The 24,001-nt window shown below is 42.9% G+C and overlaps 1 protein-coding gene across 2 annotated transcripts in view; it reads right to left on the bottom strand.

Annotated features, from left to right (window-relative positions):
- LOC113152389 (glutamate receptor ionotropic, NMDA 2B) overlaps positions 1-24,001 on the bottom strand; it is a 105,805-nt gene that overhangs the window by 13,875 nt on the left and 67,929 nt on the right. For both annotated transcript variants that reach the window (XM_026345617.1, XM_026345625.2), the window contains exons 8-15: positions 14,248-14,362; positions 10,985-11,190; positions 10,547-10,718; positions 6,472-6,625; positions 5,574-5,699; positions 2,318-2,547; positions 2,057-2,217; positions 1,461-1,648 (exon numbers count right to left, since the gene is read on the bottom strand). In XM_026345617.1, coding sequence (XP_026201402.1) covers positions 1,461-1,648; positions 2,057-2,217; positions 2,318-2,547; positions 5,574-5,699; positions 6,472-6,625; positions 10,547-10,718; positions 10,985-11,190; positions 14,248-14,362 — 1,352 coding nt within the window. The remainder of the gene's footprint in view (positions 1-1,460; positions 1,649-2,056; positions 2,218-2,317; positions 2,548-5,573; positions 5,700-6,471; positions 6,626-10,546; positions 10,719-10,984; positions 11,191-14,247; positions 14,363-24,001) is intronic.

The following is a 24,001-nucleotide window of genomic DNA, read 5'->3' as shown; positions in this document are numbered from 1 at the left end:
GTTTAAAATCAATAAGTCAGAAACAATAAACTCACAACACTCTGAGTGAATCGTATGTAGGCTGATAAAAATAAACCTGTGTCATAAATAGTTAGAGTCTCTGCTCCCTCTTTATCTCACTAACACACACACACCCCTCTCGCTTACACACATATGCACTCTCGTTTTCAGAGGCCTGACCCATATTTACATGCATACACACACACACACGCACACACAGTGTCGAAATACACCAGGAGCTATGCTGGCACCCCTATCTGGGACGCAATGTAGTGGGCCCTGGAGGGCCCCCGGTTCAGGATGCTCACAACACGCTGGACCATGCTCGAATAAACTAGCTACAACACACACACAGACTCGCATCGCATTTCCCATTCTGAGTCGAGCTGTATATCAAAACACGACATTGTGAGATTGGACTGTTGAAGTCGATAAAGTGTGCGAGCAGCTGTTGTCTGGGACATTTGGACTTGTTTATGATAAAGAGCTTTAGCTTGAAAACCATAAAACATTAACTATACGGGTTAGCAACGGACATTTTAAACACATTTCATTTCATTCCCACTTGTTCTGAGACTCATTAATGTTCCAGTAAAATCTGACAGGAATGAAGTGTGTTTCAAAGGAGAAAGCCCTGGAGAGGTTGGACAGTCTCCCATAAAAGGCACGCAGGATCATAAAGCATAGGCTCCCCGCACGGGAGCTGAATCTCAACTTAGACTTCCAGCAGCATTGTCTTAGCTGTTCTCTCGGTACTGTCGTTGGACTATGGAAGAATTGGATTATTGTACCTTTTACCTGCACAGAAAATTCATCACTAAAATTGTGCTTCTCTCCATCCTCTGCTAGTTCTTATCGTGAACACAGGGCAGGAAGTGAAGTCCAAAAAAGTACAGTCAAGCATGAGAAATTGTATTTTACACTGATACAGTATGAATTAAATTAAAGCAGGAAAATCACAGATAAAACAAGAGCTTCCAATTATCAGGTTTAACAAGTCTGAAGCAAACACAAAGAGCAAAGGTCGAATCCTGACTAAAGGCATCTGATGAGCGTCCATCATGGAGCAGGTTCAGACCTGAATCCTTGTCTAGTAAGGAGTAAAGCTCGTCTGTTAACTGGTTTAAACCCTGTCTGACTGCTGACCCCTCGTGTTCTGGTCCTGTTAGAGATGTACTGGATGTAATAAACAACACAAACAGAGGCCAAAGTCATTAAAATCCAAGCACATTCCAAATCACCTGAAGTGTTTACTTTAAGCCTGTCAATTAGACGCTATGTTCTGTTCCCTTCCCTGCTGAAGTACGGCATTAACTCCGTCACAATCTGGCTCATCTTTGAGTAATTAAATAAACGACTCATCACATCAGCACAGCTGCAGAATCTGACAGAATTTCTGCTCCACGAGCGCATTAAACTGTTCACTACCTGTGAATAAAACAGAGAAGAAACTGTCTCACCGTCTCCAAAGAGCTGCAGGATGGCCAGGTCCACATGTCTCTTCCAGAGCGACTCCTTCTGGATGGCGATGCCGTAGCCTGTGGTGGCAAAGATGTAACCGCTGCCAATGGTCACCAGCTTGCAGCCCTCGTCCCTGCCGGCCATGTAGTTCAGGACGGCAGCGTCATAAATGAAAGCGTCTAGTTTGCTAATGAAAAGGAAAGGCAGGAAGAAAGAGGGGTTACAATTAATTAGCACTTAGGAGTCAGACACAGCTACAACATTCCAATTAACCTGCTAAATAGCACTAAGCTGCTGATAAGTGTAATAGACTTCCGCTTGGTTTGCCAAAGGCTGGAGCTGGCACAGCTGATGCAAACCGAAGAGGGGGAGTGACAGTATTACTGGAGCTGTGCAGCTACAACACGTTTACATGAAGACTCTTTTCTCCACAGTTCACACACAGCTCCTTTGACCTTTTCAACCCTAATACAAACATAAACATGCAACATTGTTCAGTAACTCTAGATGATAATTAGCTTTTTGTCATTTCTTTAAATTCACTTTGTTATAAAAATCCTTTTAGTGCAGATTGTTAATTAACCACTTTACTCACCCAGACTTGAGACTCTGCAGAGCCTCGTTGACGTTCCTCTGGTGGAACTTTGTCATGTAGCCGTGCATTTCTGGGTAGTTGTTCCTAATGTTCCTCTCTGTGCTCCCGTTGGGGACGGTGCCAAACCGAAACGGGGGCGAGAAGTCGTTGGGATGCTGGAACTAAACATGGAAGACGGAGCAGTTGATGAAGAGGAACTTAAAAACCCCTCTGTTCCAAAATAAAAGACAGACATGCAATCAAACTAAACTTCCATCACACCTTTTTGTCTGAGAGACCAGACACCTGGTCCACGTACTCCTCCTGGATCATGAAAGCAGCCAGGTTGGCAGTGTACGAGGCCAGGAAGATGACAGCAAAGAAGGCCCACACCGACACCATGATCTTACTGGTGGTGCCTTTTGGGTTCTGCACAGGCACAGAGTTGTTGAAGACCAGGCCCCACAGCAGCCAGATGGCCTTACCGATGGTGAAAGATGGGCCGTGAGGCTCTGAAAGAAACACAGTCATGGTTAAAGGACAGACTGTGGTTTCTAAACCAGTGCGTGGGACACACAGTGGGACTCTTTTCACTAATGGCTCTCCAGCTGAGCAGTGATTTGGTTTCGTAGTAAGAAACCAAACGTCTTTGATTCCTTCACCAGTCGAAGGTAAAGTACTGATACATTACTTTAAACAGAGAGGAGGTGATAATCTCCTTTATCGTTAGGCCACAGTTCTCACACCAGCGTCCGACCCGACCCTTCTTCTTCTGACCTTAAGACATCACATTTCAACCTTTCCTCTCCAATGGCCCTTTTACACGTGTGTATTCAAATCTTTAACACACATAGGCCTGAAGCTCCTATTTGAAGATTTGGATGTACATCATCAGGTACTGATCCCATTCTTCAGGTTTGTGACATTAGTATTTAATGTAAATCAAACAAACTGTTTATTATGAGCACTTGGTCAAAACAGTCCTGTAATAACTCTTCTGTTCAGCAGGTTCACGCTGTCAGAGATTTGGAGCACGTAGTTTGTGGTACTATTGAAAAGTGTTGCATTTTATTTAGCTCACTGTCATCACAACACTATGGCTACCTCTGATGATCATTGTTGGATACAACCTCTCTAAAAACAACAAAAATGAAGTTATCACCTCTGTGAAGGAAGATTTACTTTTTAAACTAAGTGCGTCTCTCTCTATATATACTTTACATATCACACATCTGAATAGAATTCATATATTTTTTATATTACTGATGAGACTGGTTCATTCCTGTGATTAGCAGTCGGTTCGTAATGTTTGTGTGGGTATGTGTGAGTGTGCGACAGAGACACAGAGTGTGTGTGTGCAAGCATGTGGGTGTGTTTTGTTATGAGGCTTTTGTTCACGGACAAACCGAGTTCGCTGTGCCAAAAAATCTTGTGTTGTGAAGTTTGCAAGAAAGTTGGTTAAATGAAGCAGGAAAAGACTTTTACAAATCTGAAGTCAAGCCATTGATACGATGTTGCATCAAATCCTTTGAGTCCAAACTTCGATCTGCCCTCTTCGTGATACCAAACTCCCACATTGCCACAAGCAGATAAAACAAGGAGGCACATAGAAAAGAGCAGTGCTTTAGGGGGGAGTACTTCTTCTCCAAAACATGACGATGGATGAGAGAAATGGGAAAAAGGCAGTGATTGTCTAAATATAGCCACATCAGAGTTAGAGTGGTGGGAAGACATTGATTTCTTTTCCGGTTTCTTATCTTTTTGGCAGAAGAGATCTAACACATCTTATTCCCTTGTTGTCAGCGCTGACACGTGACTTTAGGAAATATTGAAATGAATGCAAATGACTTGTCCAGTGTGAAGGAAGCAGCACCAGAGGCGTGTTGAAACCAAAGCAGCGAGACACACCTGCAAAATGATAGAACGCGAGCTGCATGGAGGAGGAGGAGGACGAAGAGGAGGAGAATGAAGTCACTGGGTCAGCGCGGACGGCTGGTCTATATGTGGAGGCGGCCTGCACTGTATTCGTGTGATTCTGCGTCTGTGCTGTTTTTTTGTGCACGCACAATGAAAGACAATTGGTACATGACGAGTCATTGTGGTGCTGCTGCAGACAGACAGCATTAAACATGCATCTGTACCTGTGCTTGGTTGTTTGGAGCAAATTACTAGTTGGAGCATTACTCATCATACACTTTCTCTAGAGGCTTAAATCACCCACCACAATGTTCTCTCCTTACTCAGACCTCTCCAGCAGTATGTTAATTTCACCCTCTCTGTGTTGAAACGTGTTGGACAGATGAAGTTCAACCACCTGATCTTTCTTTCTTCTATTAAACTCCTGTACAGCTCCTGTGCTGGTGTTTGTCTCACACCCAGCAGTTCCTAGTTGGCTGTGAAACATCCTCTCATTCAGATATTTTTCAAAACATCTTAGAAAAATAGAAAATGTAACCCAGCACCAAACACTGGGCAGTGCAGGTCCTGGAATGTGAATAAATCACTAACATTAAGATTTCAGTTACCAGTTGGTGCAAATGTTCCCAAATGAACCCAAGAAAATATTATTTCTGTCATCTGCTTTAGTTAGCGTTGGTGTGAGGAGAGTGTTTTTCAGACCCACTAAAGCATTATTGCTGCTCATCAAAAGCCAACTGTGTCTCATAGAAAAGATGCTTATATACTAGAGCTTTTCTTTCCCAAAATAAATGGCATATTTATGAAGTAGGACATTGTTTTTTCTTCTTTCCCCTTTGAAGGAGGTTGATTCTTAGATGAGGAACCAATGCACTAAAAGCTAACTACACCTCAGCCAGCTACACCATTAAAATCATACTTACAGAAAACATTAATGCATCGGAATTAACAAGCGACTTGACTCAGTTCTACAACAAAATGTACTAATAGTGTAGAAATACTGCTCCTCTCTGATTGGCAGGAAGGGTGAGCCTCACTTCAAATCGCTTACAAGGGAATATCTCTGCACAACCTTTCTGACTTGGTTGTTTCACCTCTGCACAGTGCACAGAACTTACAGACAGGGGACTTTAGTTTCTTCAAACGAGACCCTGATCTCATGATCCAGCTGCTTTATTTCACCCATGTTCAGCATGAATGATGCGTCTGGCTGTGACCGTGCATTCATTGTAAACACTTTGTTATGTACAAGACTTTAATCTGGTCTGCATTAAATTTCACACTAAACAGATCCACAGCTGCTAATTGCAATTTTTTAGGTGAGAAGGTTGCAAATGTGAGAAGATGAAATCATCTGAGGCTGCGATTGTTGGCAAACCTGACTTTATTGCACTCAGCTAAATATCACATTTAGCACATGCTGCAAAGGTAAAAGGTGAATTTTCAGCCAAATTCAAGAAGAGGGTAGTGATACAGTTCACTGACTAGAGGAGAGAGGGCCTGCTTTTATTTACATCTACAGTATCAAACAGCGTTGTTCACCCCACCACCAAAGGGTTCCATGTCTGTTTCCATGTGTGCGTCTGGATGTGTTTCTGTGTGTTGAGCTGTGGCCTCTCACCTTTGCCGTCAGCCAGACAGCGGTTGTAGCCCACAGGGCTGAAGTACTCGAATATAAACACGGCCACTGCTGACACCAGCAGCAGCATCACGAACATCATCACCCACACATCCGCACTGAAGGGCTCTGAAGGGGGGCAGAGAGAGGGCAGAGAGGAGAGGACGAGGGGAGGGGAGGCAAGCGAGAAGAACGATTGAAGGAGGCAAAGTGGACACACGGCAATAAGGAAAAGAAGAGGAAGGCGGAGAACGCAGTTGAAAAGAGGAAGAAGATGATGAAGAGATGAAGGACATCGGGAGAGAAGGAGAAACAGGGAGACAAACAGCGAGGGCGGTGGAGAGAGAGGACAATAAAATGAAGCGAGAGAGGGCAAGAGAAATATGCAAATGTAGTGCGCCAGATTGAGAAGAGGAAGGAAGAGTCAGAGAAATAGAGTAGGAGTGGGAAATAGAAGAGGGCAAAGAGACAGAGAGCAGGAGAGAGAATAAATAAACTGCCATATTATCATGCACTCCTGTGTGTCCTCACGGAACAAATACATTAAAACCTGCTCTAATTATTCTGGGTGTCCACTAAATCACCTTTAAAGTGACAAAGTAATCCTGTGAGTTTGTTTGGTGGAAAAGACAATTAACTCAACTAAAATCTGTATTAATAATAATAATAATAATAATAATAATAATAATAATAACTAGACATGCGAGGAGTTATACCTGAGTCTAAGCACCATATGCAGTTAAGCAGGAATGTAAAAGCTGTAAAACCTGAACATTTTTAAGTTGATTTAATGCTTTTCTGTTTCACGACAGCCTCAATTTTACAGTATGATGATGTTCAAACACTTCCTTCCACCCATTTCTGCTTCCACACACCCCCCCCCCCCCCCCCCCCCCCTCACCTAAAAAGGCAGAGGGTGAAACGGTGCCGTTGCTACGAGACACCATGACGCTGATGCCCGTCTCAATGAAGGGGACAGAAAAGTCGATGACCTCCGACCTCTCTTCGTTGATAGTCAAGGAGCCGACGGCCATGTGGGCATTTTTTAACACCACCTAGAAAAGAGAGAGATTGAACAAAGAGCATCTTTAAATGTTTTCATTACCCAACAACTAATAAAGCACTGAAAGATAATGAATGATGTGCACTTTAAATCTGTCCTGAAACACTTCAACTTTTCCCTGAGGGGGGGAACTCTTGAGTGCTGCAGCAACAAAAACAGCTAAAAATAACTAACAACAACAAAACACAAGCATAAAAATGGAATCTCACATCAGGCATCAGTTCATTTGAAGGGAGTTGTGCTGAATCTATCTATCGGATCTATTAAGGAATCTGAAAAGGACAAAAGTAGAAATATGTGCAGTTCCCTTTAGGGGCAGAGTGAAAACACAAATATAGCTGAAAATAGCTTCATGTGGTGTCCAATTGTCCCATGCATCCATTTTGTTGTTGGATCTGGTCTTATTTCAGTGGATGAATGACTCACTGTGACTGACCCTCTTAGCAGAAATCATTTCAGCGATCTTTGGTGTCAGCTCTTATAATCCAAGAGCATTAACTTCTGTGTAGATGCGTCACTTAACTCTGATATTTATCAACCAAACAAAGACAATGCACTGCAGAAGAGGGTAAAGATACCAGTTACTCAACCAGCCATAAAGCAATAAAGTGAGCAAAGAGGAGAAGCTGCAGTGCTGGAGCCGGTCCTCTGGCCTTAGCATGTATAAAGCATGCTGCAGGTTCGCTCCCTCTGTGTTAGCTGTCAGAAACTATTCCAGGAAATGTAGGGAATCAAATCTGACATAACAGCAGAAGGAGTAGATTAAGGGAAATGGATGCATTAAAAAAAGTGGGGAAAGAATTAGAATGAGCAAAACGAGGCAAAGAACCACGAGAGAACGGAGACGTTGGAGACAAAGATGGAGCTCGGCAGGTAGAGACAGGAGGCTCGCGGTGGACACTCGTGATACTCGCCGAGGGAGAAAGACACAAAGAGGGAGGAAGAAAGTGGGTTACCACAGTTGGTCATGGCTGCTTGAAATAGCCGGCCCAATGCCTCTCCTTCTCCATTACCTGCCTCTCTCCCTTCAGCACCTCTGCACAGGTAGTATATTTAGCCCCAAATTTTACAGCCCTACAGCAGCAGGGGAAAGTGGGACAAGACTGTCTCACTGAGTTAATAAGGTGTGTGTGACTATGTGAGTCAAAGTATGTGCTTCAGTGTTAGTAGAGTGTGTGTGTGTGTGTGTGTGTGTGTGTGTGTGTGTGTGTGTGTGTGTGCATATGAGTGAGTCATAAAGAGAGAAAGACGGAGAGAAAGAGAAGGTAGAGAACCTTTGTTCTCCACCTGTGAAGTGGACCTTTACAGGCAGACGGAATATTACACATCTACTCTGCACATTATCTGCACTTTTCAAAGTGTTGGTGTCTGCTTGTGTGCATCTCCGTGTGCATGTGTAACTTTTCAATTTTGTTTGTTCTTTCTGCATGTAAGTATGGATGTGTGTGCGTGAATGTGCGAATGTCTCCCCGGGGAAGAGAACAAGTCCATCCAGCAGTGTACTCACTTCCTCTCTCTCTATTCGCTCTCTCCATCTCCCTCCTACGACTTGTTCTCTCCGTGTTATGAAAGTGACCCATGTGGGTGTTATTGAGAATCAGTGAGCGAGCATCTGAGTTTGTGTGTGTCTCAGCTGGTGTGTCTTTGTGTGGCTGTGCTAGCAAGGCCAAACTCATGTAATCAAGTGTATTGCCTCTAATATTTTAGATTAGGAGTATTAGGGTCAATGCAGCTCATGAAATCGGACACCGAGCGCCAGAATCGAGTTAGGACAAAGTGTAGACCTTCTCAAAACGTTCATTGATTTTTGCTTCTTTATTCTTTTTGATCTTTTGTCTCTTTGAGCAGTGACAAATTGTGTAAAGGCCCTCAGTGATCTCAGTGAGTGTTCAGGAGTGTGCACAGACACGTCCCAGTGTGTGTGTGTGTGTCAGCATCGGTCCAGATCTGGACCCATTATGAGGTCGAGATTCACTGTAGTTTTGGCCGTGTTCCAACTGGAGAAGGACACGGCTCCGTTTTTTTAGACACAGCAGATGTGGTTGAACTGCGGTGAAGTGTGTGTGGGAGAGAAAGAGATGGATACGTTCATCTTTCAAGTGCACATATAGAATCAGTCTGGGTGTGTACGCCTGCAGTGTCTGTGTCCACGTCTCTGCACTCATGTGTATATTCTCTCGAGTTTGTCACCATTCATGTACAAGTGAGGAGAGAGAAGCGGATGAACACCCCCCCTTCTAATGACCATTCATCTGTGGAGGTGAGAAGGAGGCAATGCTTTTAGTGAGGGCGATATCGTTTATTACAGGTGACCACAGTTCCAGCTCGGTGCCCACTAAAGACACGGGCTGACTGGCAGGATGATTTAAATGGCTTTATGTAATCGATTAAAAGGGTCCGTTTAATGTAAATTCAACAGGAAAAGTTTTAATGTTGGGGGGGAGGGAAACGGACACATAACCTCGTCTGTGACTTGTGAAGGTTACTCAAACTTCAGGGTCCACACGAAGAGCGACGCAGCGTGTTTGCAACCTGTGACCCTTGGGGTGTTATCGATCTGTTTGCTATTGCCTTCATTAACAAATAGCCAAAGTCAGACAGCACAGGTATGAGAAGCGACAACAACCTTGCCTCAGGAGTGATGTTGATTAAAGATAGTTTAAAGCCTAAAGTGAGTTGTTGCAGCTGAATGAGACGCTCAGTCCATCTGACATAAGAGCTGGTCCTGATGGGCAGGGGGCTGACCCAGAACGGGAAGCTTATTAACACAAGAGGCTCCTATGGAAACTAAATATAGAACTCTAGATAGATAGATCTCCTTTACCTACACCTCCACGTGTCAAAGCTAACACGTAACACGTTTACGAAGCAACGCTGTAATAAGAGATGCTGAAGTTCAGAGTGAGTCTGATATGAAGACAATGGCAACTAAATACAAAGTACATCAAAGTAAATCTGTTGTAACACTGCATTAAATTAGGAACCTAAACTCTTAGTGCCAGCTGATTATCATATATCACTTGCTGTGTGGAAGAACTGTACAAGCAAACATCTAAAGAAAAGCACTTCACTGATGTTTCCTTACTTCTAAGACTTTTTATAATATAATAATTATATAATATAATATTATTGTGAATATCGTCAAGTTGTTTAAAGTATAGGAGGTGATTTCTTTTTTTTAAAACCAATAAAAAGACTAGAACCAACATGAGTCATGTCTAGTCTGTGAATCCAGAACCCGATCTTAGCTTTATCCACAGAGCGACAAGTAAAAACACATCAGTGAAATGTTTCATCCTCCTAAAAATGTGAAAGGAATAATTTAATAAGAGACTTCAGGCCTCTCTGGTTTTCTTTGGACTAACCTTCATTTTTATTTACAGTTATTTACAGACCACAATAAGTTGAATTTCCACGTTGTACTCCTCCGTGCACCAAATCCTGTTTTACAAACTTTCTGCTGTCCTCCTTCTTCCTTTAGCTGACATTTTGCCAAATATGCCAATGTCTTCAGGCAGTGTACGCAGCCACTCGACAGCTCAAATGACACCTTTAAAACACCTCCATTTAAACACCACTAACATCAATAATGATGAGATGGTTTTGCGAAGTGTGAATTAGGTGCCATCTTCATTTGCAAGCTTTGCCAACAAATTACAGACGAGATTGTTGTATAATTTACACATGCATGACCACGACAGGCACAAAGAGGCTTCATTTGCTGACCTGTGAAATCTTGCAGCTTTCCACTGACTGAACATTTACAGTAGAGGACAGCACGACTTTCACATTTGGCCACTTTGGTGATTTCTTTTAGTGACTCTGAGCCTGGGTGCTCTCAGATGGTTTGTTTCTGAGCGAGTGTGCTGCAAGAAACACAGGACGACAAACACAAGGACACGAGTCTCCTCACCTCTCCCACCATGCCATTCCAGGTGCCGTTGATCTTCTTCCCGTGTTTGCCGTTAGTGACCAGGTAAAGGTCGTAGGTGAACTTGACTGACTTGGCAATCTTCTTCAAGATGTCAATGCAGAAACCTTTACAGCAGCGCTTGATGTAGATCCCCGACTCCTTTGTCTGATTACTGCACAGACACACAGACAGACGAACAGATCATTATTTAATCAAATGTGTAATGCCGTCTGAATTGTTAATTGTAATCGTGATTTGGTTTATCTGGCACTGTCACTCTCACACTGATGAAGTGTGAACTGATTGCACCTCTCGTTTTGTAAAGGTTACGTTGGAAATTAACATCACGCACAAGCGAGATTATTCAGTTTCTAGACAAACTCGGCCTTTCACTGCTGCAGCAGGAAGTCACTGTGGCAGATGGACTTTCAGTCTCACCCTGCTTTGATCTGCTTCCGACAGGGTACAGTGTTCCTCATACAGGTCCCACTAAGAGGATCCACATCTTCCACAATGACGAACGGCGCCTCCTCCAATGTCACGATGGACAGGTGGTCATCCTGCCTGGTTGCAGCCCCATAAAGTTCATAGCGAGGCCACACGTGGTACTTCATAGACAGGGAACCATTCTCCCATTTACCCACCTGAAGAGACATACAGCAAACCAAAGACATTCAGAGTACTTTAAAGTACTCACAGTACACAGTTTTATTTCTTAGTATTGTTTTCTAGAACTGAATTTGACCTCACTGGATGGTATAAGGTTTATAAGAAGCTTATAAACTAAAAATGGCCACAACTTCAACAGGAAACAGACATAAAATCACTCACTCTGCAAAAATCTAATTACAGAATGAATTCAGATTAAATTCTACACTGATGTAACTGAAAACTGTTCATCACCAGCATCACTGGCAGAAAAGAAAAGAAAAGTAGTTTTTATGCTTGTTAAGCAAAAACATGTGATTGTAACTGGAGTTTTATTGTCTTGGTTTCTGTTTTCTGAGTTTAATTTAATTTGATTTGTCGAGGAGAGGAGAGGAGAGGAGAGGAGAGGAGAGGAGAGAGGAGAGGAGAGGAGAGAGGAGAGAGGAGAGGAGAGGAGAGAGGGACCCAGAGGAGAGAATGAGAGCAAGGTTAATGTGAAGGACGAGACTGGAACCAGGGACAGAGCAGAATTCAGATTAAGAGGAGAGGATGGGAGAGAAACATGGAGACAGAGTGATATGATGTATGAGAAACAGCTAAATCTGCAGAAAAAAGGAACAGACTATAGTGTAGACGGAGTAAATTAGTCAAGTGAGTGTGTAACAGAGAAAGAAAGCTGGAGATGGGATTTATTCACATGCTAAATGCTGGCTCTTCTGTAGACGAGTGTCCAGCTGTACATGTGGAGGGCCCTCCAGCCCGTGTGGCTGTACTCCACTGAATAAGCATCATCAATTAGTCAGCTTCCCCCTGATGACGGCCACATGAAACCATACCTGGAGAATGGGCCTGTGCCCCTTCCTCGACAAGTGCCTGGTCAGGGCACTTTCATTGAGGGAAAGATGTGGGTGGAAATGAACATGGATCATCAGCTAATTAGACACATCGTAATGGGAGATAGGGGAAGACAGGGAGCTGTGCTGCCAGTGTGTAAAGTCAGCCTTGTTAAATATGTAAATGCACACACACACACACACACACACACACACTGCACTCGAGGGAACACAAACTTGGCAGGGCTGCTGGGACTGGACAAGCTGAGCTTGTGTATCCCAGAGGCACAATGCAGCCTTCTTCTATCTGCACAGAATGGGTGAGTAAGTGATAGAGAGAGACATGCATGAGAGGGAACAAGAGAGAAAGGCTGACGGTCGTAAACGAGAGCGGACACTACAGAGTCTTTATGCTACTTCAGAGGTTCAGTGGAAGGATGGCGGTAGGAGCTGGAACTCATTAGGATCCAAGAGAAGTGGTTCAGCTGGAAGTCAGGCTAAGCATTAAACATGAGTGAGGGAGCAGGGGGAGGAGGAGAAGGGGGGGACGAGATGGGATGGTGCAGGCTGCAAAGGGGAGAAGAGGAGAGAGGGGAGCGATTCACCTTGTTCTCCGATCAGAGGACAGAACATAGATTAGAAGAAAGAGAGAAACACTCAGAATAAAGAATAGATGGAGTCAGAGGAGTCAGACTGCAGGACACAGGTGCAGCAGGAAACACAGATGCTCGCTGGCGACTTCACAGGTGGATCAGGTTCATTTAAGTTTGTTGGATCAGAGTGTGACTATTACTCCTCCTACATTCTGCTGTCATTTCTAAATCTAAGTGATGTTCGTGCACAAAAAGGTTGTAGAAGGTACATATGCTGTTGTTTGCATTAAGCTGTGTACGGACAGTTAGTACATTTAGACATTAAAGCTAAACTCACATTAGAAACTGAAGTGACTCAGATCTGAATTCATCTCTGAAGTGTGAACGAACCGAATGAGATTTAGTTTCTATCAGATCGGCTCCACTTTAATACACTCTGCACTTTAATACACTCTGTTGTCGTCACCAGCAGTGTCGGCCCCTTAAAAATAAACATGGGGGAGACGACGGTCAAGGGGGAGGTCGGGAGGTTACTGCACATGCGAAGCAGTTTAGGACACTGAGTGTTGATGCATGTTCCTCAAGAACTATCAACACAAGCCAGAGGAAGACGACGAAGCCAAATGTTCCAGTTCTGTGTCAAACGTCAGAATATAAACACTGCAGAGGACAGAGTTATACATGCTTCGGTTATCTATCGGTACACGTCTCCTCCGACAAGCGAGCCCATCGACAACAAGGTTTTAAAAAACAACTGGCAGCAGCTGAAGCATGAATCAGCCTCAACTTGTCCCAGTCATACTGGACGGCAGTTTTCTGTTCTTGTCGTGACTCAGACACAGTTTTAAGTGACACAGTGACTCAATCAGTCTCAACGCCTGTGTGTTTGCTGGTTTTACTACCGGAGAGATCATCTTCAGTGGAAGCCCAGTGTGCAGTATGGTCCATGCAATATGCAGCATAACATGCATATTTTATTTCCCCTAGCAGAAAATAATGTCTCATAAAGCATGTCTTTGTGCTGTAGCCCTACAGTAAAGTACTGTACTATTAACATACTCAGCAACACATGGACAGTGGTGATGCCTTCTATCATAACTGGTTCTAACAGGATCTCCTGATGATACTTTTTGTCTAAAAATAGAGAAATCTCAGTGTGTAGCATGATTTTGTGAAAATACTACATGGATTATAGCTACTGTGAAATAGTTAGCTTTTAAAATGAACAGCTATGAACTACTGAACATCACCACTCCGGAGTCTGTGTTGCAGTACGTTGCTCAAAGGCACCTTCTCCAAGTTGATAATATCTAATCGGCGTAGCGACTGTGAAGCTTGAGGCGTAAAATGCTTAAAAAGTGAAAATCAGATGATGAGAGATGCAGATAAAAAGACGCAGACAGACACTTGTGCACCAATCAGGCAGTGCACTTACAGGAAACAGTGAACCCACCGGCACTGCTTCCAACAACAGTTTACACATGAATTTACTGTTAACAGCAGAGGACAGTTGGCTTTTGACTGGAATATAAAGACCAGGCATGAGCGCTTTATGAGCATTTTTATGCTCTTTAATATAAAAGCTCACAAACACCCACACAATCTCTCCCTCTCGCTTTTCTCTCACCCTCTCCCACTGTCTCTCCTTGTTGAGCAGAATGATGACCAGCTTGGGGTGCATCTGATATCCGTCCTCACTGAACGACAGATTACGCCCCTCAAACGTCACATTCATCAGGTACCTGTAGAGGAAACATTGAGGACAGAGACAGAGGAAGACACTCAATGAAGCATTTATCACTCACTGAAACTACGTGTGGCAGCTCCCACTTGTTCTCCACCCTTTTCTTCTTTAATGACTCAGTTGCACAAAGCATTACATTTTACTTTGTGTCCGTTTATTTTTTTTTTTGCATTTATCTTTTTAAACACAATGATATTACACAAATGCATCATCTGCCAGAAAACAGCCGCCAGTTAAAGTCTAAGCAGCTTCTCCACAGACGGACGAGTGTCCTTTAGTCATCAGTTGCAGTCTGACATGTGAGCAGAACAACAGGTGATGGTTTTAAAACATGACACAGGAAAATCATCACTTCATGCACCCATCGGGTTAAACATTCAGGTTCTGCATGATCTGTGTTACTTCATGGATGTGTCTTTGTGGTGCAACGGTTTAGCACTGTGGAGAGTTAGATGAAGGGATCAATACTTCTTTTGCACCTGTCCATTAAATATAAAGCTACAGCCAGCAGCTGGTTAGCAAAGAGGAGCACAGAGACGGAAACAGGGGAACTAAGAAGGTCCTGAGAGATGAAAACAGGCAGCAAAATAAAAGCAAACTAAGAAAAGAGAGACCTCCAACACATTTAAATACAGAAACACGCAGCAAATAAAAGAAAAAAACAATGTTTTAATGAGGCAAATTCACAAAACGCAACGATCATAGAAGCAACAAGTTCGTCCCAGTCTTCACGTTTTAGTCTTTGCTTGTTGCTGCTATGAAAACTTAGGCAGCTAAAGTTAACGTGTGTTGGAAAATTACTTAAATTGATTTGTAATTGTTTTTCTACTGGCATATTTAGTTGTGTTTTTCTCATTGTTTCAGTGTGATAAATGGTGAAGTTGTTTTCCTGAGCTGCAGAGCACTGAGATCTCAGGGCCATTGTAGAAAACAGCTTGTCTCCTGTCAAAAAAAATAAAAAATCCACCTACCAGTACAAACCCTTTAAAGCTCACAAATAAATTCTGTCTCATTTAGTGAATCACTATGAAGAATGAAGTGTAAATGCAACTGTTCACGGGTTCTCTTGGCTGGGAGCCTTTGTTAGGCAGAGTAGGAATTTCTGGCACAGCTTCACTTTGTGCTGAGGTGCATGGAGACGAGACAACGATCTGAATCAACCTGTCAAAGCTCCAACAGCACATCACCTGTTTAAATCATCTTATTTGTTATTTTACTCCATACACAGATCCCAATGAAGACCACGAGCTGAAACAGGTTGGTCTAGAGGTGAAGACGTTCTGTATCTTATACGTGTTGCTTAAGTTTTCACGTCTTCAGCTTTAGCTTGGCCAAGAAATACGGTACTTTATAACTTCCCGTTAATTACTGTTAACGACATTCACATTTATATTCCTATGTGATGAAGAGCAGCTCACTACACACTTTACAAAAAACTGCTTGAGAGAGATTAGGTGTGGTTGGTAATGAAACTAAAACAGAGTGTGTGCTGTTTGGAGCCCCGAGCGGTGTTAGTCTGAACCTGCTTCAGTCAGTGTAAAAAACTAAAGGGTGTTAATAAGATGGACAAACGCATCAGTTCAGCCGTTTTCAGCTGAGATTATCGACAAAGGTTAAGTACTTTATTTTGGTGGTTTTGAGCCGTCATCAGCTCGAGAACTGTTGGTTGGAATCTCTCAAGCATCATTGTCCCAGTTTTCAGCCGGTCCAAAACGCAGCTGCTGGTTTGTATTTGTCTGATTAATGTTACATATAGATAAGCCCAGTTCTTGCCTCATTCCCTGTTCAGTAGAGGATTATTGGGATGTATACTTTGATGTTAATGGTTTTTAAAGCCCTGCACAGTCTGGTGTCTTTGTATATTCAGGAACACCTCCAGTCTGCTGCTCCTAGATGCATCTACGTCTTAATTAGAAGTGACCGGCTTTATTTCTGGAAATGAGGTCCTAAGCTGCTGTAACTGCTTTTTGGTCTTTTCTTAAAACACATTTGTTTTCACAGGCATTTGACACTGGCACATTTGCTTGCTCTTTCATATTGTGACTATGTTTTTGCATGATTCATTGCCTTTGCCCTGATTCTATTGTGAAGCACTTTGTAACCCGGGTTTATAAAAGTGCTATATAAATAAACTTTGCTTTGTTTTTACTTTTGGGAGCTTTACAGCTGCTGGTAGGTGGAGGTGTTACCTCTGTTTTCCCTCTATTTAAAATCTTTGAGCCGAGCTAAACAAACCGCCCCTGTTATTCTGGTTGGACACATACAGAATGTATAAATGTACCAAACTCATGATGCCGACTACTGTAAAAACCTGCAATCTGCAACTGATTGAAGTACGTGAAAACAGTACGCGACTCTGTTTTTAAACTACCGTCCCTTCTGGAAGTATTTCTGGTACTAGTGTTACACTGGACTGTAGGTAGCATGACGCACAACATGCTAAGTTAAAGAAAATCTGGTTCTCTAGAGAAAGGAGGGACAAAAATGATCAACGCTGTTTTTATCTGGTGTCAAATGCAACAAAACGTAAAATTAAATAAACGCGTAGTTTGTCAAGTCACTGTGTGTTGGTGTGTGTGTGTGTGTGTGTGTGCAGCAGTGAAGCAGAAACCAAGAGGCAGCATTGTTTCTGTCAGGTGAACTCATTTCACTTTTCGTCGAACTAAACACACACACACACACACACACACACACACACACACACACACACACACACACACACACACACACACACGGCCAACACGGTTTTCTCTTGCAGTGATTATGGTGAACGTTGTGTGGGAGTGTGTGTGTGTGTGTGTGTGTGTGTGTGTATGAAATACAGGAATGTTTATGTCAGGTGAACTCAAATCACTTGGCTGTCATCCCACACACACAGAGCATCTCTTAACTCTTTCACTCCCTCACCCTTTACTCTCCCTCGGTGACTGTTTCCATGGAAACACCGCCTCAAATCCATGTGCACCATATGTATGTATGTGTATAAATATATATATATATACACACACACACATACAGACATAAAGGGTTTGGGGTCTTTAACAGCAGACTGGGTCATGTATCAGGACGCAGCCAAAATATGATGATGTGACATTACACACAACTTCACCAGTAGAAATGATTTTACCTTTAACGCTGCTGGAACAGACCACAGCTGATAAAGACACTTAACCCTCTGAGAAATCTCATTTAAGCTCTGTTTTTTTCTTTGTTTCCATCTTTCTTTCCCGTCCTGTGTAGAGAATGGAGTGACTTACATAATAATCAAGCAATTACTCTAATGCTAGCTTCCTTATTCTATTTCCTGTATTAAATATTGATATTTCCAATGGGCTATGGTGAAGCTGAATCATCCAGCATCATACCGTCTTATGCAGCCCCATGTGTCCGGCTAACAGCCCCATCCTGTCGAGCCTTGGCACCGATACAAAGCGCACAGAATCTGCTGCATAAATCATAAGCCATTTACAAAATGACTTGACGCTGTGGCCCCTTTAATCTTTACTGAGCGGCCATTGTTCCGTTCTACAGTGTGGGGGCATTTGTGAGTGTGCCTATGTGTTTGCGTGCATGCAACCCTGCACACGCTGACAGCAGTAACGGAGCGGAGCACAAGCATATGTGTGTTGCCATGGTACCCACAACCACTGCGACTTCCAAGCCAATCTGCTGCGTTCCTATGGTAACGGTAATCTCACCGAGGGTGGGAGGCAAAGAGACGAGAGAGAGGTGGGATTCAAAGGAAATGAGACAGGGGATGGGCCATATTACTACTACTGTAGCTCTCTTCCCTGTGTTTACAGGTCTTCTCTTCATTCTGTCTCCTGCTCTGCATTTTTATTATAATATTCTATAAAAAAAACTAATATCTCTGCAAAAAATGTTTATACCCAACATGCAAAAACAAAAAACACAGTAACAGACATCTCAAACTAACGAGTTATTGTTATATGCAATAAAATATGGAAGATTAGACGGTGAAATACAAACCAAGATAAAGATGAAGATATGAGTCAGTCACTCAAACTAGTTGCTGAGGTGGTCGCCAATGAAGAGGATGGGCTTGGTGCAGAAACATCCTGATTAAGGAACCAGTTGCTCCTCTTGAACTTGGTACTTGACACTTCACCAGGCAAACCACAATTAATCGCTCAAATGAGCTTCCAGTTTCCTGAAGGGCTCTGTGCTCGATAGACCTGCTATGAAAACGGTGAAATTCAAATCCAGGCATGAACCAGGGCCGGTTCGACCTTAATTTATTGTCCTCAAGATGGTTTAAAAACCCTGAAAACTGACAGAAATACTAGAGACTAGATGAGGTTTCTAAAAAAAAAACATAGCTAGGATTACCTACATTTCAATCTCCTTGGGTATTTGAATTGATATATGATATCTGAAAAATCTTAAATGTGTCCACTCTGGTTTTATACATTAACCCAAAAACCTCATTCCACAAAATAAGAAATTTAAAAACATCTGTGAAATATCTTTTAGAGCAGTGTATCACTACCTATACAACTGGACACACCTGTGCCTACACACAGTTAAACAGGTGATAGTTTACTCAGCATCCGCTCTAATATATATTCAGCACATACCCGTCTAGAAACTGCCCAGTCAGTTCTTCTCTGGGTCATGAGGAGAGTCACCTTTGCTGTTTCCTTGCACGTGAACATGAAGCTATACTCCCTGTATGTACAGTATGAGTCATAAAATGGCATTAAGTGTATACTAGGTGCAGTATGCTCTGCTCATGCTGTGTGTATGGACAGCATGATGAAACCCAGGCACACATCCACCCACCCACTGACCCCCTTGTTTTGATTTCCTGTTGAACCTGTCAGTTTCCAGCTCGAGCTACAGGAGACCGTCTCAGCTGCACTGTACAGCAGGTGAATTAAAATTCAAACAGCAGCAGCAGCAGCAGCTGTCTCCACCTGGAGAACGAAGGCAAGTGACACTGACAGCACTCCGACAGGCGGCACACCGGTCACAGTAGCACTATCCTCTTCAGGATTTGTGCAGCATTTCAGTGGATCCATCCTCTCTACTTTCATGTGAGGAAGAAAATCAGAACAACACTGTGACACACACACACCATGCTAACTCCATGGCCTGACACAGATACGTTAGAGCGCATGTTCTAGTGTGAATAATGGAGGAGTTCTATTAAATATTGATGCCAGTTTTAATAAATTAACCCTGACATGAATTAGTCATGAATTACACTCCTTAGCAATTACTGTAGTGCAATGTACTTATTGCATTTGTAGAGGAGGAGTACATATATGCAGAATGATACCAGTGTCCCATATGGCACTGAGTGGTCAAAACATACTGTAGCTTTGAGGCATGCACACTTGGGAGTTTACAGTGTGAATGTGCAGGAATGTGTGAATTTCTCGTGCTCGCATGTGTTTGCACATGCGAGCATCTAGTGGCATCCATTTGTGTATTCAGACATGGGAACAGAATGTGTAAACAGTGCAATAAATTGTGCTAATGGGAAGAGAGAAGAGCGATGATGAGACCACAGAAACAGAAAGGAGGGGAGGACGGAGAACATCAAAGTCACATAAATGGTACTAGATATGTGGCGAGACAGAACTTCATTATCATGAGTTTAAAATGGTAGCCGGTGAACATATTGACTACATTTTAGAGATAATTGGTATACAGGCAATAATACTGTTGTCCTCTTTTTATTATTTCTGAATATATTTGGGAATAAACATATCTAATAAGAACCAAAAATAACATCTTACAGAGGAATAAATTAAGGAAATAAAGGATAAAAAAATAGCAAGAGCACTTAAGATGGAATAAAAGTGATAAAGAAGAGCAGAATATTATTGACACACACATCACTCGTGGTTCACTTGGATAAGATCACAATTCATATTGAGCTTTTTTCTCACTAAGTTTTTTTTTACCACTAACAGTTCAGTTCTCATTCACAAAATAAGTTGAGCAATTTCACCAAAAATACTTTGGTTCAAAACTAATCGAATTCCGACTCCCAGTGAGAAACAAATGCCAGGAAGATCTGAACTGGACCCATGACAAAATCAGCAGCATGAGTGGGCAGGTGCTAAACCTGCAAAAGGCAAAAATTAGCAAAACACAGAACACTACAATCCAGGAGGTGGTTAATGCACCTTAAAGCAGTTCGTCAACAAACGTCTAAAGAAGAAGAGGCTAAAGGTTGCCTTGTTGGTGGAAGAAAGGACAGTATCGTATTTCAGCAGAAGCACGAAGGCTCAGTTTAGGCTCTGGTTACACGTCATGGTCCAACATCTTGGCCGGTATCGCTGCTCTGTTGTTCTTCTGGGTCATGTCCGGCGAAGGGTAATGGTGCTGCAGTGGAAATGCACTGTTTGCAAAGAGGAGCTGACACCTGGTGCCCTTCAGTCTGTTGCAGACTAGACGACCTAGAGACTACAACATTTTCTGGTTATCAGGTTTGATGGGGGGGTCATCTTGGTGTTTCTGAGGATCAGATATTTATCTGTTCACACTAGTTATGGGTTATTTGTGGCCTTATTGTTGCTGGGCTAGTGAGTGTTTGATGTCCAGTTTTGTCAGAACTCAAAGTGTTTGTTTGAAAAACTTAATTCACTGAAGAGAGACGGCAACAAAAATGGAGAGAAGAGTCCTGGTCTGGTTCCAATCCGTCACAAACAGGTGCCTTTTTACTGCCTCCCACCATCTTGGCCCCACACACAGCTGGTCTCTACTATACTGAGTCTGAAAAGGCCAGAAGCACACAAACACCCAGGTGGACACCACTGTCCATCGAGCAGGAACACACTCGTCCATCAGCTCAATGGGGTTCAAACTCTGCACGCACACGCCGGCGTGCACACACACACACACACACACACACACACATCCTATTGAAAGCTTCACTGAGGCTGCAGAAGTTCAAAAATGTCCTCAGAGCTTAAAAGCACTTGACACCTTTCCAACTCCAAGCTCATTTGGAACCTGTCCACGCCTGGCAAGGTCAGGGCCACTGTTGTCAAACTCGCGATTCTCACACTGTTGTGTGTTGCTCTCCAGTCGTCTCGCTTCCTAGCTCTCCCCTTGCTTTTTTGTTCACTCACTGTGCTTTGCTGTCTTCTTCCTCCTGCTATCTTCATTTGTCAGGCTCGTACCGTAGCATTAGCTGGAATGTCACAGTGCTGGCTACAGTGGACTTAATTTACTTAGTGGAGTGACGTGTCCTTCTCTTCGGGTGCTCTGTGAAGCTCTAAGGGCTGGACAAGGAAATGCTAAGCAGAGCAGGATCAGCATAATGTATGGCTTATAAAGTCAAGTAGATGACCGTGACAGCAATTCTTTATCGTTCAACACTGGACACAGTGAAGAGAGGAACGATTGTGGAGCAGTTGGACTAAATTGGATATGAATAAACATGTGAGATTGTTACTTTGGAAAAATAAATGTGTGTTCATTCACACGTTTAGCTAAAACTAACAGATACTGTTTGTGTTTGAAATGGTTAAAGTTAAAGGGACCAGTGCTGAAATGTGGAGATAAACAACTACACGAAACGCCGCCACCGTCTCTCGACCCAAGCTCAGTTAAGATGGACTGAGGTTAAGTGGAAAACTGTGCTGTGGCCTGAAAAGGAAAATCATGGACGCCGTGTCCTCTGGAGGAACCATCCAGCTTCTTATCAGCATGAAGTTCAAAAGCCGGCATGAATGGTGATCTGGAGGTGAATTAGTGCACCAGCATGAGTAACATGCACCATGAATGCTGAACAATATACAGGGGTTTGGATCCATCCAGTGAATATCTCTCAGGGCAGGCCTTGTTTATTTCACACAATGTCAAACTATATGTCGCATGTATTTCAGCAGCATGGCTCAGTAGTAAAAGAGACTAGATGCTGGACTGAGCTTCCTCCAGTCCAAACCTGTCTCCCTCAGCAGTTTAGCTTATAAAACCAAAGCAGTTGGTTTTTCAGACTCTTCCACAGTGCTGTCAAATGAAGAGGAGGTGCTAAACATGGCATCAAATTCAAAATGAGCAAATAAAAAATCTTCAACATCGGTTTTAAATTATTTGCAAATGAGTTTACACAGTGTCCCAACTTTCTGGAAACAGGACTGTAAAAATATCACTGAAACAGCTAAAGGTGGAGAAACAGCTGAAATACTGAAACTCACTAGAGGAGACAGATAAGTAGTTAAAACAGGCCAAACCAATGTCACAATAGTTAAATATCCTGTTTAACATCAAATCAATTCAACATATTTAGATCATAACTGGTGTTAGTGGTGGAGTATTTGAGCTGCCGTGAGAGTTGTGTTGATGTGTTTTACAAAGACAGATTCTGCTCTAAACCAACTCCTGTGGTTTTCTGTTTAGCCTGACATCCAGTCATCAGGTTCAAATGATTTCATGACTGAAATCTCAAAGTAAAAATTAGAAATTGAGGCTTTGTCTTCAAACCTAGAACAGGACGTTTTCACTTTTCTGGTATGAACAGTGAGAATTAACGACGTGTGCTTTAAATTTCAGTTTGAAAATGGACAACTTCTTTGGAGGATGACAGTGAGTATAATCTGAGCCTTGTCTTTGAGTCTTCACCCATTGATTCACTTAATAGGGAACTAAACCAGGCGGCAGAGCAACCATCCAGCCAACCAAACCAAACCAGCAGGCCAGGCAACAAGGCATTCATCGAGTATTCCAGTATATAGACTGTAGGCCAAATGCTAATCTCTTGATTGAACACTTGACGATAAAGGTTATCACCAAACAAATTTGGTTAAGGCGGCGAGGGGCGAAGGATCTTAGCAGCGCTCACAACTGATCTAATCAACAACACAGCTAAGTTGATTATAAAACTGCAGGGCTGGAGCATAGACGATGGCTGAGGAGGAGCAGAGGAGGAAAGGAGTAGAAGGTGTGAGCAGATAAAAACAGAGCAGAGAATAAAGTGGAACAGAGCAGATGTAGAAAAGCAGACTAGGGCAGAACAAAAGAGGAGGCTACAGGGCAAGAGAGGACAGAGCAGAACATGACGGAGGAGAGAGAGCCGAGCTGCACAGAGCGGCACAGACACGACAGAAAAGACCACGGCAGAGTGGAGAGGAACAGAGCAGAGCACAGCAGACCACAGCGAGGCGCACACAAACAGAGCTGGGGAATTGTATTCTGGGGCAACAGCAGCTGCCACTGTTATCTCAAAGAAAGCAGTGGTGAAACAAATGCAAAGCTTCAGAAAGTAGAGAACACGCAGACAAACATAGCTTTGCTGCCTCAGAAATTACCCATAACCCTCATATGCAGCGTAATTTAAAAACAGAGCGTGCGTTTCTACCTATTCTCCTGCTGCTGTTGAGTGAGCATCAATATAAAAACTAGTATTTCTGGATGAATGTGTGTTCGTCATCAGCCCAGTGTCCAGCCTGTTGTTAGATTATGAAGAACACCAAATGACGACATCCGTTTCAGAGAGGTGTTCATTCAGCTGCATGAGCATTTTGAAAGATACTGAAGAGTCTCTGATGCTGTTGAATCGCTCTGTTACAATAACAGGTGCTTCGTTTCAGCCCATGGCAGGACTGGTTTGATTGGACTGAATCAGATCTGGCTCTAGTTTCCTAATAAACTGGAATCT

The sequence above is a fragment of the Anabas testudineus genome, chromosome 8 (genome assembly GCF_900324465.2).
Source record: "Anabas testudineus chromosome 8, fAnaTes1.2, whole genome shotgun sequence".
In the NCBI taxonomy this organism is placed as follows: Eukaryota; Metazoa; Chordata; class Actinopteri; order Anabantiformes; family Anabantidae; genus Anabas; species Anabas testudineus.
This window is presented reverse-complemented; position numbering and strand designations above follow the sequence as displayed.